This window comes from Coregonus lavaretus (genome assembly GCF_964263955.1).
Source record: "Coregonus lavaretus genome assembly, chromosome: 13".
NCBI lineage: Eukaryota > Metazoa > Chordata > Actinopteri > Salmoniformes > Salmonidae > Coregonus > Coregonus lavaretus.
In genome coordinates, this window is record NC_140000.1 from 19,760,679 (window position 1) to 19,775,073 (window position 14,395).

Consider the following 14,395-nt stretch of genomic DNA (forward strand, 5'->3'; position numbering starts at 1 on the left):
CTAGAATGTCATTGTATGCTGTAGTGTTAAGATTTCCCTTCACTGGAACTAATGGGCCTAGCCCGAACCATGAAAAACAGCCCCAGACCATTATTCCTCCTCCACCAAACTTTACAGTTGGCACTATGCACTGGGGCAGGTAGCGTTCTCCTGGCATCCGCCAAACCCAGATTCTTCCATCGGACTGCCAGATGGTGAAGCGTGATTCATCACTCCAGAGAACATTGGTGGCAAGCTTTACAGCACTCCAGACAACGCTTGGCATTGCACATGGTGATCTTAGGTTTGTGTACGGCTGCTCAGCCATGGAAACCCATTTCATGAAGCCCCCGACGAACAGTTATTGTGCTGTTGCTTCGAACAGTTCTTGTGCTGTTGCTTCGAGAGGCAGTTTGGAACTCGATAGTGAGTGTTGCAACCGAGGACAGACGATTTTTACACGCTACGCACTTCAGCACTCAGTGGTCCCGTTCTGTGAGCTTGTGTGGCCTACCACTTCCCGGCTGAGACGCTGTTGCTCCTAGATGTTTCCACTTCACAATAACAGCATTTACATTTGACTGGGGCAGCTCTAGCATGGCAGAAATTTGACGAACTGGCTTATTGGAAAGGTGGCATCCTATGACGGTGCCACATTGAAAGTCACTGAGCTCTTCAGTAAGGCCATTCTACTGCCAATGTTTGTCTATGGAGATTGCATGGCTGTGTGCTCGTTTTTATACACCTGTCAGCAACGGGTGTGGCTAAATTAGCTTTAAAATTTCAGATTTGATTTACACTAATGAAAAATGTAATAACCCCTTGATTATAATCCACAAAATAATTCACATCCTGTTGCTGCATGATTATTTTGTTGTTAAATTTGACCTTGATGTCTGCTTCTATGATCATTGAAGTTATCCTCGTTGCTACTCTATTACAGTTGTATGAATATTGTTGGTTGTTTTTTGTTGTTGATTGTAACGGTTAAAAAAAAACATTGTGACGGACCGATGATCAACAATTTTATACCACTGATCTATGTGACAACTTTCTTACATTACAGATGACTAGTGCTGCTTCAGTCACAGGGTTTAGAACTAGATTACATCACAAGAGGGTGTTGATTGTCATGATATTTCCAATATATCAATGTTGCATATTGTGCTTATTATAGCTCAGTTATGAGGAGTGTGTGAGTGTGTGCACATGCGTACAAGCCTGTGTGTGCGCATGCCTGCATGCATGTGTGTCAAGATTCTGGTGATGTAAAGCTGTTTCAAAAAATTGCTGCAAACACTGGAGTATAACTTTTTATTTGCACGTTGAATGACTGTTAATGAAACAAACATACAAGTTAGCATCCGTGTAATATACTCAGCATATAGGAAAATGGAAGTTTTAGACACCGTTTGCATTACTGACAAGTCTTTCATTACATAGTTTAACTCCATGTATTTGGACAGAAGATACCTTAAAATAATAATTTGTGCCAATCCACGATCAGTCATTATTACAGTTAGTTTACATTACGTTTCATATTTTATTCCAAATGAGTTAACAAGGATATTTCAACAAAGGAGATAGCTACACTGAAGGTCAAAGGTGGGGAGACGAGGTGAAGTAAGCCCCATTTATACCTTGTTCTAACTTGCGTCTTTTGTCCTGATCTTGTCCACATTCTGATTGTGACAACAGTTTTTAACAGGTGTAGACAATCAAAAGACACATTGTGATCTGATTGTGTTCTCATTGTGTCTGTACATCTTACATGTGTAGAGAGATCTGGACAGAGAAACCATTTGAATAATAATTATTCCGCCCTCCAAAATCATGGCTGATTACATCAATATGTGTCTTACAGTAAATACATAAATAAATATTATTTTGAAAGAATAGCTGTGAAAGAATTTGCATAAAGGAAGGGACCAGGAACTCTGGTCACAATGCAGACACAGTGGATGGATAACAGACTCATTTTAACACCATGTGTAGACACACTTCTGGAAATGTGGGCACAATCAGAATGTAGACAAGATCAGGACAAAGGACTCATGTTAGCACCAGGTATAAACGGGTGGTCAAAAAGTCAAAATGGTGGTGGTTCTGATAGCAGGAGTTTAATTTTGCTGCCAAAAGCAATACAAGGCAGCTCATATGTATTGCAACACATTTTTCTGCCTTCCCCTTTCCCTGTCAAGACACAAACCTGCATTCTTAAGTATTTGACCTTGGCTTCACTGAGATTATTGTCCTCCCAGAGTTTCCCACAGTCACTTTCCCAGACTGCACTGCAGTAAATGTTACACAGTGTGATGTAAAGCCATTGCAGCTTACAGCTCCCCATGCCTCCACTGAGTAGGCCTACAGCACAGGTGTCAAACCCATTCCACGGAGGGCTGAGTGTCTGCGGGTTTTCGCTCCTCCCTTGTACTTGATTGATGAATTAAGGTCACTAATTAGTAAAGAACTCCCCACAACTTGTTGTCTAGGGCTTCATTGAAAGGAAAAACCAGAAACCTGCAGACACTTTGCCCTCCATGGAATGAGTTTGACACCCCTGGCCTACAGGGCACAATGATGGCAGAGCATCACAGTCATACAGCTAAATCCTCACAGGGTGTGATAGGTGTTGTGACGGGTTCACTAATCTGTAAAATACTGTGGCTTCTCTCATTATGAGGAATTAAGCATTAAAACTAATTTGAGATATTAGTGATCCAAATAAAAAGACAAAGAAAGAAGGCACAAGGAGAGAGAGAGAGAGAGAGAGAGAGAGAGAGAGAGAGAGAGAGAGAGAGAGAGAGAGAGAGAGAGAGAGAGACAGAGAGAGAGAGAGAGAGACAGAGAGGGAGACAGAGAGAGAGAGAGAGACAGAGAGAGAGAGACAGAGAGAGAGAGATAGAGAGAGAGAGAGGAGAGAGAGATAGAGAGAGAGAGAGAGAGAGAGAGAGAGAGAGAGAGAGAGAGAGAGAGCGAGAGAGAGAGAGAGAGAGAGAGAGAGAGCGAGAGAGAGACAGAGAGACAGAGAGACAGAGAGAGAGAGAGACTGGGGAGAACGAAGGAGATTGAGGGAATAAGGGACTGTAAAGAGAGAGCTAGAAAGAAAGAGAGCGAAGGAGGGTGAGAGAGTGAGCGAGTGAGAGAAAAAGAGGAGGAAGAGAGGATGGAGTGGTTAGTGACAGCGGAGGCGTGGGGGTTTGCCCACCTGTGTCTCGTCCTTCTGGTCAAAAGCCTAGCCAAGCCAGAAGCTAGCAGTAGCCACCCCACTGCCATGTCCTGCTCTGAACCCCATCACCACTTACATTATTCTAAACAGTACACCTGGGCTCTGCAGTCTCCACACACACACAGTGTATCACCAACAACATACAGGAGCTTCAACCTGTGAGGCTATTCACTATAGAAAATTGTTGCCGTCAAGATATAAAGTACCGTCCTTTTATACAATATATTCTTGAAATTAGCCAAATGAAAGAGAACAAAAATACATGAAGGGCTCGATTCAATCCGTATCGCTCGAGTTCAGCGCTATAGCGCGATTGAAATTTAAAGGTAATGTTCCCAAGTTCGCGGAGACTGCATTCACGGTCATCGCTACATTTGTCAGCTCAATCGGAAATTACCTTCACATTTCAAGTGCGCTATAGCGCAGAACTTCGGGGATTCAGATTGAATCGAGCCCTAAAAGATGAGCATGTCAGCAAAGGCCAAAATAGTACAACATACTGTATGAACCTTTTGGAAACCACACAGCAAAACATTACCCTTTACAAATCTTCATGTCAAAACCATTTTTCACAATAATATCAGTGACTTTCAAAGAACATCTTCTGGCACTACAAGCTGCTAACTAGCATGTGTTATTACCTGGTTATTACAGTACTAAGACTAACCTGCTGCAGTGATATTTCAGTAATTCGCTTACACTGTGGTGAATGCTTTTTTAATGCCACAGTATGAGACATTGTCATATTTCCTGTGATCACGTATCCATGTAATGATGTTGTGGTTGTTTATTACATTCATCTTTTCAGTCCGAATTAGTTCAAAAAATGGACTCAAAATAAAAAATCTTGCAGTGAAATCACATTTGTCTTTACAACAAAGCATCAATTTGTTTGAAACCTTGATGGTTTTCATGTTAGATACAGAGCTTGTCATCAAATATGGTAATGCCACTAAACGACAACAGTTAGGCCCCAAAACATTATATAATTTTTTCAACAAGTATTTCATGGGTAGAAATGTCTAGCTGTCCTATTTGGTCCTACCTTTAGAGAAACTGCAACAGAGAGTCGGTTGCATGAGGTTTTTTTCATTTTAAGAGAGAGAAAAAAATTCTCACTACCAATATAAGCAATACTTCTGTTTCCTTAGTACATTTGATTTGATGATATTTCTGTTTAATTCAGACATGCGATTAATTGAAGTACAATAATAGCAAGGGGAGGATTTTGAAGTCTGACAATTCTTTTTTTGGGGTGCATTTGCATGTATCCTCCCGTCGCCTAAACTTCATACAACATGGCCAGACAATAATTGATAACAGCCTTGAATGTGTGATCATGGTCATATTTTGGTTAACAAACAACTTTTTTATTTTCATTACTCTTAACCTAATGCTGAGACTGAGTGTCTCTATAATTCTGTAGAGGTGTGGGTTATATATGTGTATGTTTATCTGTATGCATGTTTGTTACTTTGATTCGATCCTGTAGTTGAACCTTAACCACTGTAAAGTCCACTGTATAAGTCCCACCAGGAATGTTGTTCATTTTTTGTTGGTATTATTCACAAGAGAAAGTGTGGCATGAGGAAAAGCCACTCACTCGGCAAGAAGTCCCTCTCTTCCCCTCCTCCACCTCCCCCTATACACACAGGTATAACTATATGCATTAGGTGGTGTGAGGAGCTAGTATTCACTGAGGTTGTGCCACTTTGAGATCTGCCGACGGGGGTTTTCGCAGACCTCCCGCCAGTGGGCGGAGCCAGAGGGACAGGGGCTGTGCAGGCCGAGGGGCAGACGCCCCACCACCTCGTTCTTAGTGGTACGGTCAAAGTCGACCACCACAAACTCTACGGAGATCTCAGGGAGCAGCTCGGGGGGCACGTCGTAGATGAAGGACTCGTTGAAGACAGGGTTGAGCGTGCACTTCTTCACGTGTGTCTTTTTCTTGGCAATGCGCTTGCGTCCGTAGAACACATTGACCTTCACATATGGGTCTAAGGGAGAGAAGGACATTTTGGAATATTGTCATATGTAAAGGGAACATCTACACGAGCTCCGCCTTTTTGAATTGTCTACAAGGCACACATGCACACACATACACACAGACAAACACAGTGGTTGAACTCACTTCCAGACAGGCCAGAGATGTCCATCTTGGGCAGGTGTTTGGCCTTCAGCACCACCACACTGAGGCGGTGGGAGACCGGCTGGTAGGACAGAGACACCAACAGCTCCCCACGGCTCTCACACTGCAGGAAGAGACAGACACATAGAGGATTGAACTATTGATTCATTCAAAGGGAACAATAATCAAACCCACCTACTGAGCCTTTAAGATACAATGCAACAATCAAACAGCCATAATCGTATAGTCATAGATTAAAAGAGTTATGGGGCACCAACTGCCAAGACAATACAACTCAGCAGTCTTTGGAATTATCTGTTTGCCAACCATGTTCTACATGAACAATTATAAACTTGGTGGTTCAAGCCCTGAATGATGATTGGCTGTATGACAGAAAATATATTTTTACTGCTCTAATTACGTTAGTAACCAGTTTATAATGCCTAAGAACAGCCCTTAGCCATGGTATATTGGCCATATACCACACCCACTCTGGCCTTATTCCTTAAATATACCATACCTATCTTTGTGTGGAAACAGACTAGTGTGATTATTTTATTGTTTCTGTGAAAAACATCACAACGCATACAGTATTGTATAATCTAGGTGTTCTGCATAGTAAGAGCAATTAATCAGATAAACTGTGAAAAAATCGGTCATGCATGGACTTTACACTGTATATCCATATAAATGTAAATCAGGTAATGGTACTGTATATATCAATACAGATGACAGTAGGTAGATATGATGTATGATGCTACAGACCAGCACACACGCACTTTCTCATATTCCCTGACTTGCAATTGATTTAATATTATTCCAACCCATCACTAAAAGGGCATTTTCTAATCTAATGATTATAAAATGTGGATTTGCTGAGAAACATCCATAGGTGAGTGTCCTGGTGATTTGTATGCTTATGATGGATGTTTCAATAAGCAAGACGATGACATTGTTTTGAAGACATTGACAATGCTTTGATGAAGGTTGTTTGACCGAAAGCTTAGCCACAATGAACATACATTTGCCCTGATACCACTACAGTAAGCCAAAGTTCTCTTCTCATTCTAGTGTAGTTTTAATATTCCTGCAACTTAGTATCCTAGTCAGGTATGTGGTTGATTCCCATGCATGGTGTATGGACTTCCCACATGCTACTGCAAAACCTTGCCCTCCACAATGAGTACTGAGGAACACTACCCTTTTTTACGATCAGACATTTTCTTTCAATGAGGAAGTAATAACCCCTGCAATGCAACCATAAAAAACATATCCATCCCTTCTTATATTGAACAGCAGATGGGTTGTACACAATGGCCACACAGTGATGACTAATACCACAGGTACATGTGGGACAAAATACAAAACAAATTCTTGGTGAGTCAGAGTTGGGTACACACTCACATGCATACACGTGTGGCTGTGATGATAATGGGAACCTGATGGATGGCTGGCTGCATTGAGAGATTACATGGAGGCTTTGTTTCCTCAGGCTACTCTGGCTGCAGTTAAGACTTGAACGGGGACCCAATCAATAGAGACACATTGACCTTCCTGTCAGACAATCCCCTCTGTGTACTGCACTGCGCTCATGTCCATGTGTGTGTGTGTGTGTGTGTGTGTGTGTGTGTGTGTGTGTGTGTGTGTGTGAGCCAGCCCCTACTTCCAAGAATAATTGTTATGTCGGAATTGTCTGTTCATGCTTTGAAACATGTATAGGTCGCCCCCCCTTCCTCACCTGCATGTTCCGCTTGCTGATCTGCTGGGTGATGTGCACCCGCCCCGTGCTGGGCTCCAACTCTGTCAGCGGCACCACCACCTCCCCTATGACATCGTCGCGGGCAAAGCGGTCGAAGCTGAGCACCAGGAAGTGCAGCGTGAGCTCGGGCAGCGAGCTGTAGGCCACGCCGTAGAACGTGAACGTCTCGTCAAACACCGGCTCCAGCGTCCTCCTCAGGACCCTGGTCTTCACCCGGTGCTTCTTCTCAGGGAGGATGGTCATCTTCACGTAGGGGTCGGAGCTGTTCCCCTGTTCGTCTACTGCAGGCAGGCCATGGGCTCCAACGATGGTCACCACCAAGGCTTTCTTGGGGAAGTTGTAGTCTACAGCCAGGCTGAGGGAGCCCAGGCTGGCTTCAGGCTCTGATTCTGGGTCGGTGGATGCGGGGGTGAAAGGTGAAACGGTCTTGCTGCTGTTCTCGCTACTGGTAGCTGAGCTATCCAGGCAGCAGTAGTCGGCCCTGACGGGCAGTGCCCGCTCCATCCTGGGCTGACCAGCAGGGGGCACCAGGTGGCTCATCTGGAGATGGGTAGGAGCATCCAGGATGTTGTTCTCAGCATCCACCAGGACCATCCCGCGGCCGCCACCCCTCTCTCTGTCACTCTCCCCCTGCCACCCAGCGCGCCTGGCCACCCGTACTATCCTCTTGCTGCTGCTGAGGGACTCTGGGTAGATACTGATGCCCTTCAGCATGTGGATGAACTTGTAGGGCGGGTCTTCAGCCGAGTCACAGTACTGGTCGCCATGGAGCTTGTAGCGGCCCGTCACCCGGAGGTGGCGACGCTGGCAGAAGGACCACAGGAGAACCAGGATCACCACGGCAACCACCAGAGCCGCCGCACCGATAAAACCGGCCAGCACCGGTGACATGTCTAAAAGAGAGGGGAACATAGAATGAGTTAACGCCTTTGCACAGTCTAGACTGGGATGTGTTCACAATGTCTGGTCTAGGAAATATTTTTCTTGGAAATACAGTTTCATCATAAGGAGGGTGTTTCTAAAGCTGGGGGAAATGTTTACTCAAGAAACATCAACAATAAAAGACTGGAGTCTCTAAATGAAGTAGATAGTCAAACTGTCAGTTGCATTTAGTTTTGCCATGAACTGGAACTGACTCAGATTTTTAAAAATGCAACTCTTTAAGCTGCACCAAGTGATGCAGTACTGAACATCAAATAGGATATAATGTAACTGCCCTCCAGTGGCTCATTATTGTCAGGTAGGCTAAATACTGTAAGTCGTGTGACCACACCACCCAGGGTGAATGACTCCACTCCACTGTGACTCAAAACTGTGACTGTGGCATACAGCAGTGGTGACTTCACTACAGCGTCACAGAGCACGAGGCAAGGAGTGAGCGAGAAAGACATGAGCAATATAGACGTCATTCAACCAGGTGTCAACAGGCTGCTTAAATGTCAGCCCCCCACACCACACACACACACACACACACACACATGCACTGCATGCAAGTGCAACTATGGCTGTCTGACTCTGGAGGGTAAAAAGGAGCATGAGGAGCAGTCAGTGCAAACACACACAGTCAGGCTACACACACACACACACACACACATACACAGTGACTGTGACACAGTCCACCTCTTTCTTAAAGTCATTAGTCATTTGCCTCCCTTAATTGATCCCAGTGACAGTGTGCTTTATCTAGCCGACAGAACATGTTCCAGGGCTGGTCATTACACCAGACTAGGGCATGTATTGTCTGTGTCTGGGAGCTACAGCCCCATGCCCTGTCTGTGTGTGTGTGTGTATGTGCGGGGGGGGGGGGGGGGGGGGGGTCTAAGTGTCTGTGCACGTGCAGGTATGAATGCATCTATGTGTGACTGTGTGTGTGAGCCCCCACCCACTAATTTGCTGCTGCTGGTGAGTGAGAGATTGTGACTGTGCGCTGTGCGCCCATGGGAAGGCTGACTGTGCTGATCCCAGCTGTAATGGGACCCAGTGGACAGAGCCTGCTGCAGCGGGGCGGGCGAGCAGGGAGAGGTCCCTTTGTTTGGCCAAGCCCCTGAAAAGAGACACATTGTTGCCTTTCTCCCCCCGCTAACCCCTAGCTGCATCCACATGCATGCACACACACACATACACACACACACACACATGCATACTCTCTTTCCCCCTCTTTACCTCAGCTTTCTAACTATATTTATATTACGTCTGTTTTTCTCTATCTCTCTTCCGTCTCCATTTTCATCTGTCTTTGTCTGTCTCTCCTCTCCCTCCTTCAACTCTCTGTCTTTCAACAAAATAATGTGCTCTTCCTTCCTGTTGTTGTTCATTGGCATTCTGGGTAGGGATACCAGGAGGATGATGTCAGATTTTGGAAGGAGCTTAATGCCAGCTGAGCCCGTTGCCCTGGAAACATACCCCAGAGGGATGGCAGTAGTGAGCTCTCAAATCTAGCGCTTCAGCGGCTCCAGGCATTGTCCACAAAATGTGTTAAGCAAAAGCAAAAATTGAGTGTGCTGATTAACAGAACCAAAAATACACCCTACAATTTTTATTTAATTAGACAATGCCAATCTCCTCAATTCAGTTTTTTTTTTCTGTGGGTTCCATCTGTTAGCCTTCTGCATAACCCATTTCAGATCCTTCATCAAGAAAAAGAGCTCAGGTTGATTTGCAAGGAACTATGCAATTATCTCTAACCATAGATTACAGATCAGACCACACTACTATATTGGTAGTTTGCCATTCCAAATACGAACAACCCACACATGCCGAGTTCAAGACAACTTTGAACTGATATGAGCGCAGTACAATTTGTATAAATATGCACAGCTACTTTCAGTGGCATCATGCCTATAGGGGCCACAAAGGCATGTGCCCCCTAAGTTTTGTAACGTTTTAAAATTCATTTGATCCTAATTATTTATAAAAAAGCTGTATTTTGCGCAGGGGGCACACTGACTGAAGTGTACCCCCCCCCCCCTCCCCCCCAGGGAGCAGGACACTAAATACTCTAGTGCGTGTAGTATCGTCAGTGGAGGAGAAGAGACTGTAGAATGAACACACACAGCGTTTGATTTGATTTGAGCCATTTCCAGTGCCTGACCCTGCCACTTTGTTTGATAAGCTGAGTAATGAGGCTGGGGAAATTTACCCACTGTGAAATTCATAGACAGAGCTATGCATGCAAAGATTGACGGACATTTTGATTGTTATTTTCAAAACTCAAATTACAAGAAATAGATACATAATTGACTAAATTGCTTTAATTATTGGGTTATTATACTATATACCAGTGTAGCAGTTGTACTAAACTCCTAAAGCAAAAAGGTTCTTAAAGAATCAGTGTGCATCATTAATTAAAATGACAATTGAACAGGTAAAGAGATATGCTTAGATAACTTATGCAGAATAATAGACATACAGTGCCTTCGGAAAGTATTCAGACCCCTTGACTTTTTCCAGATTTTGTTAGGTTACAGCCTTATTCTAAAATTGATTAAATCGTTTTTTTTTCCCACTCATCAATCTACACACATTACCCCATAATGACAAAGGCAAAAAAGTTTTTTTAGAAATGTTTGTTAATTTATTAAAAACATCAAACTGAAATATCATAATTACATAAGTATTCAGACCCTTTACTCAGTACTTTGTTGAAGCACTTTTGGCAGCGATTACAGCCTAGAGTCTTCTTGTGTGTGACGCTACAAGCTTGGCACACCTGTATTTGGGGAGATTCTCCCATTCTTCTCTGCAGATCCTCTCAAGCTATGTCAGGTTGGATGGGGTGCGTTGCTGCACAGCTATTTTCAGGTCTCTCCAGAGATGTTCGATCGGGTTCAAGTCCGGGCTCTAGCTGGGCCACTCAAGGACATTCAGAGACTTGTCCCGATGCCACTCCTGCGTTGTCTTGGCTGTTTACTTAGGGTCATTGTCCTGTTGGAAGGTGAACCTTCGCCCCAGTCTGATGTCCTGAGCACTTTGGAGCAGGTTTTCATCAAGGATCTCTCTGTGCTTTGCTCCGTTCATCTTTGCCTTGATCCTGACTAGTCTCCCAGTCCCTACCGCTGAAAAACATCCCCACAGCATGATGCTGCCACAACCATGCTTCACTGTAGGGATGGTGCCAGGTTTCCTCCAGACGTGACTCTTGGCATTCAGGCCAAAGAGTTCAATCTTGGTTTCATCAGACCAGAGAATCTTGTTTCTCATGGTCTGAGAGAGTCCTTTAGGTGCCTTTTGGCAAACTCCAAGCGGGCTGTCATGTGCCTTTTACTGAGGAGTGGCTTCCGTCTTGCGTAAAGGCTTAATTGGTGGAGTGCTGCAGAGATGGTTGTCCTTCTGGAAGGTTCTCCCATCTCCACAGAGGAACTCTAGAGCTCTGTCAGAGTGACCATCGGGTTCTTGGTCACCTCCCTGACCAAGGTCCTTCTTCCCCGATTGCACCCACAGTTTGGCCGGGCGGCCAGCTCTAGGAAGAGTCTTAGTGGTTCCAAACTTCTTCCATTTAAGAATATTGGAGGCCACTGTGTTCTTCGGGACCTTCAAAGCTGCAGGAATGTTTTGGTACTCTTCCCCAGATCTGTGCCTCGACACAATCCTGTCTCGGAGCTCGACTGACAATTCCTTCGACCTCAAGGCTTGGTGTTTGCTCTAACATGCACTGTCAACTATGGGACCTTATATAGACAGGTGTGAGCCTTTCCAAATCATGTCCAATCAATTGAATTTAACACAGGTGGACTCCAATCAAGTTGTAGAAACATCTCAAGGATGATAAATGGAACAGGATGCACCTGAGCCCAATTTCGAGTCTCATAGCAAAGGGTCTGAATACTTATGTAAATAAGGTATTTTGTTTTTTTGGGTTTAATACATTTGCTAACATTTCTAAAAACCTGTTTTCGCTTTGTCATTATGGGGTATTGTGTGTAGATTGCTGAGGAAATTGTTTTATTTCATCTATTTTAGAATATGGCTGTAACGTAACAAAATGTGGAAAAAGTCAAAGGGTCTGAATACTTTCCGAAGGCACTGTAGTTTTGACATAGAATTAGAGATAATGATTATGGCTCTAGGATTGCAGGAAAAAGCTGTTTCAGGTGTTTGAAGAATGCAAAATTCTCCAACTTCTGACCATCTGCCTGTCTGTCTTCCTGCCTGGCACCGGTTGGTACAGCATAAACCCCATCATCCACCAGCCTGGGAAACAGTGCTGAGTGATCATGGAGCACTGAGAGGCAATCTGTCTGCATTGGCAACGTGTCTTATTGTATGCTGCCTGTGAACATAAGATTCAGTTGATTTGCAGAACTCAGATTGTGATGTGGACCAGATGTGTCTTAATCCTGATGAGTGACCCAGATTAGATGATGGTTGGGAAATCACTGGCTGTAATCTGGGTTTCTGGAGTCTGTTGGGTTGGCTTGCAGATATCCAACTCCAGTACTCTCTTGTTTCTTTGCTGCTATGAAATGTTCTGCTGCATCCAGCAGGCTCAGGGCCAATATTATGTTTGCAATAACATATCTCTAACACTCAAGCCTTGATTGCACAACTGTTTATCTTGAGCCTGTTTGAGACGAAAGGCCAACTGCTTGTTGTAATGAGGTCTTCAAGCAGTTCAATGTCTAGATGCTCTTGATGGTTTAATATTAAATCAACCAAGAAATGTGAGAGTGCATTTATTAACAAAAGCCTCCTATTCTGCATGGCAAATAATCAACTCCAATAGGTTACAGGCCCATTCCTGACACAGTGTTAATATGCTCATCGGTTTATATTTTCTTGGTTTTCAGGGTTTAGAACAATCAGTTTTGTTTCTGCACTTGGGTTGTCCTATTCTATTCTTCTGATGATATAATATCCATAGCACTCCCCATTCCCCATCACCTATTCATGTCACTTGCTGAGAGGGTCTGGTACTGTTTGGGTCACCAACACCCCCTGCCTTCAGAGCACTACACTTCATATTATGGCAATGTGGCATTAAACTACTGTTCAGGGATCTTAATTTAAAGCTCGTCTGATCAAATGAAAATGTGTCCATTTGGCCAAGCTCCTAGTTCTGGGATGCTTGCTTTAACAAAAACAAAGGAGTGGGGGCTGGCGATGCTTATGCGGGAATAGACATCACGTCATCCCTATCCACCCCATCCTACGCGCACATTGAAGACCATGGGGAGAAGTGACAATGTTGCGAATGGTATTCAATATTTTTGGATATAATAGGCCTACAATTGAATGGCCTCGATATTATGTTGTTGGACCAAATTATTCACTGAATAAAAACAAATAATTGTATAATAGCAAATACTGTAATAATAGGCTCCCACTGGGCACACACTGGTTGAATCAACGTTGTTTCCACGTCATTTCAACGAAATTAAGTTGAACCAACATGGAATAGACGTTGAATTGACTGACGTCTGTGCCTAGTGATGATCCTATCTCTGTTGAATAGGCCTGTGTAATCAGTTTCGTTCAATTTCCAAATTACATTCGATGATATTTACATTAACATAGGCCATGGAAATTAATAAATGTCCAGTTGACATTTGGCAATCGTTGACTATAGTAATACACGTAATCATGCTATTAGGGTGTGTTCAATCTCATATGGCTTTATTTCTAAAAAGAATGGGCATTATTTTAACATTTTGCGCAATGTCAATATAAGACATCATATAACATCTGACGACACAATAAACAAAATGCCAAATAAATCAGAAAAAGGCCTGCTACTTACCATATGCAGGTCGTAATTCTGTAATCTCAGCCATTTTGAAAAGCGCAGGATGCTTTACTGGCCGCCCAGATAAAAAGGGAAAATTAAAGAATATAAAGATGGTTTGTCCCTATTTTATATCCATAAAGAATGAATAACGATACATCAACGAAATATTCCAGTAAATGAGCTCACAGGTTAATAAATAATGCTTGTCTTCCTCTTTTCATACGGTCTATTCGCTGTCTCTACACCAAACTCAATGATGCTATTATTATATCTCGGATGCGGAGGTTGCTTGGGGCTCGAGACTGGTACTCGCGGACTCCCTGGAGGGTGTAGTCCCGCCCCCGTGTGACGTCAGAATGTCATTGTTTCATGTATGATACTGTGTATGTATGTAAATGACCAATTGCTGGTGGATGGGGAGCACGCCTTCATTCAGATAGTTGCTTGGCAACATTACACAATAGGGCTACGAACCATACAGATTTTATAAAAACAGTTTAATTCTTAGTAAACTTTGGAATAGTTATAACCTACACACAGCATTTGAAAAGCAATTAATTTTACATAAAAAACAAA

General features: G+C 43.6%; 1 protein-coding gene across 1 annotated transcript; it reads right to left on the reverse strand.

Moving 5' to 3' along the window:
- Window positions 1-4,460: 4,460 nt before the first annotated feature.
- Window positions 4,461-14,101, reverse strand: LOC311139097 (synaptotagmin-11-like). The gene is made up of 4 exons (XM_084173983.1): window positions 13,832-14,101; window positions 7,075-7,988; window positions 5,340-5,460; window positions 4,461-5,205 (listed from the first exon to the last, which is right to left on the reverse strand). The coding sequence occupies exons 1-4, from the start codon at window positions 13,863-13,865 to the stop codon at window positions 4,895-4,897; spliced, it is 1,380 nt and encodes a 459-aa protein (XP_084030109.1). The 5' UTR covers window positions 13,866-14,101; the 3' UTR covers window positions 4,461-4,894.
- Between the last annotated feature and the right edge of the window lie 294 nt (window positions 14,102-14,395).

Bases quoted from the DNA above. Each gene is read 5' to 3' on its own strand.
- LOC311139097 (XM_084173983.1), bottom strand. From the start codon at position 13,865: ATGGCTGAGATTACAGAATTACGACCTGCATATG. The intron at 7,989-13,831 runs GTAAGTAGCAGG...CCTCTCTTTTAG, and splicing joins AGAATTACGACCTGCATATG to ACATGTCACCGGTGCTGGCC. The intron at 5,206-5,339 runs GTGAGTTCAACC...TCTCTCCCTTAG, and splicing joins CATCTCTGGCCTGTCTGGAA to ACCCATATGTGAAGGTCAAT.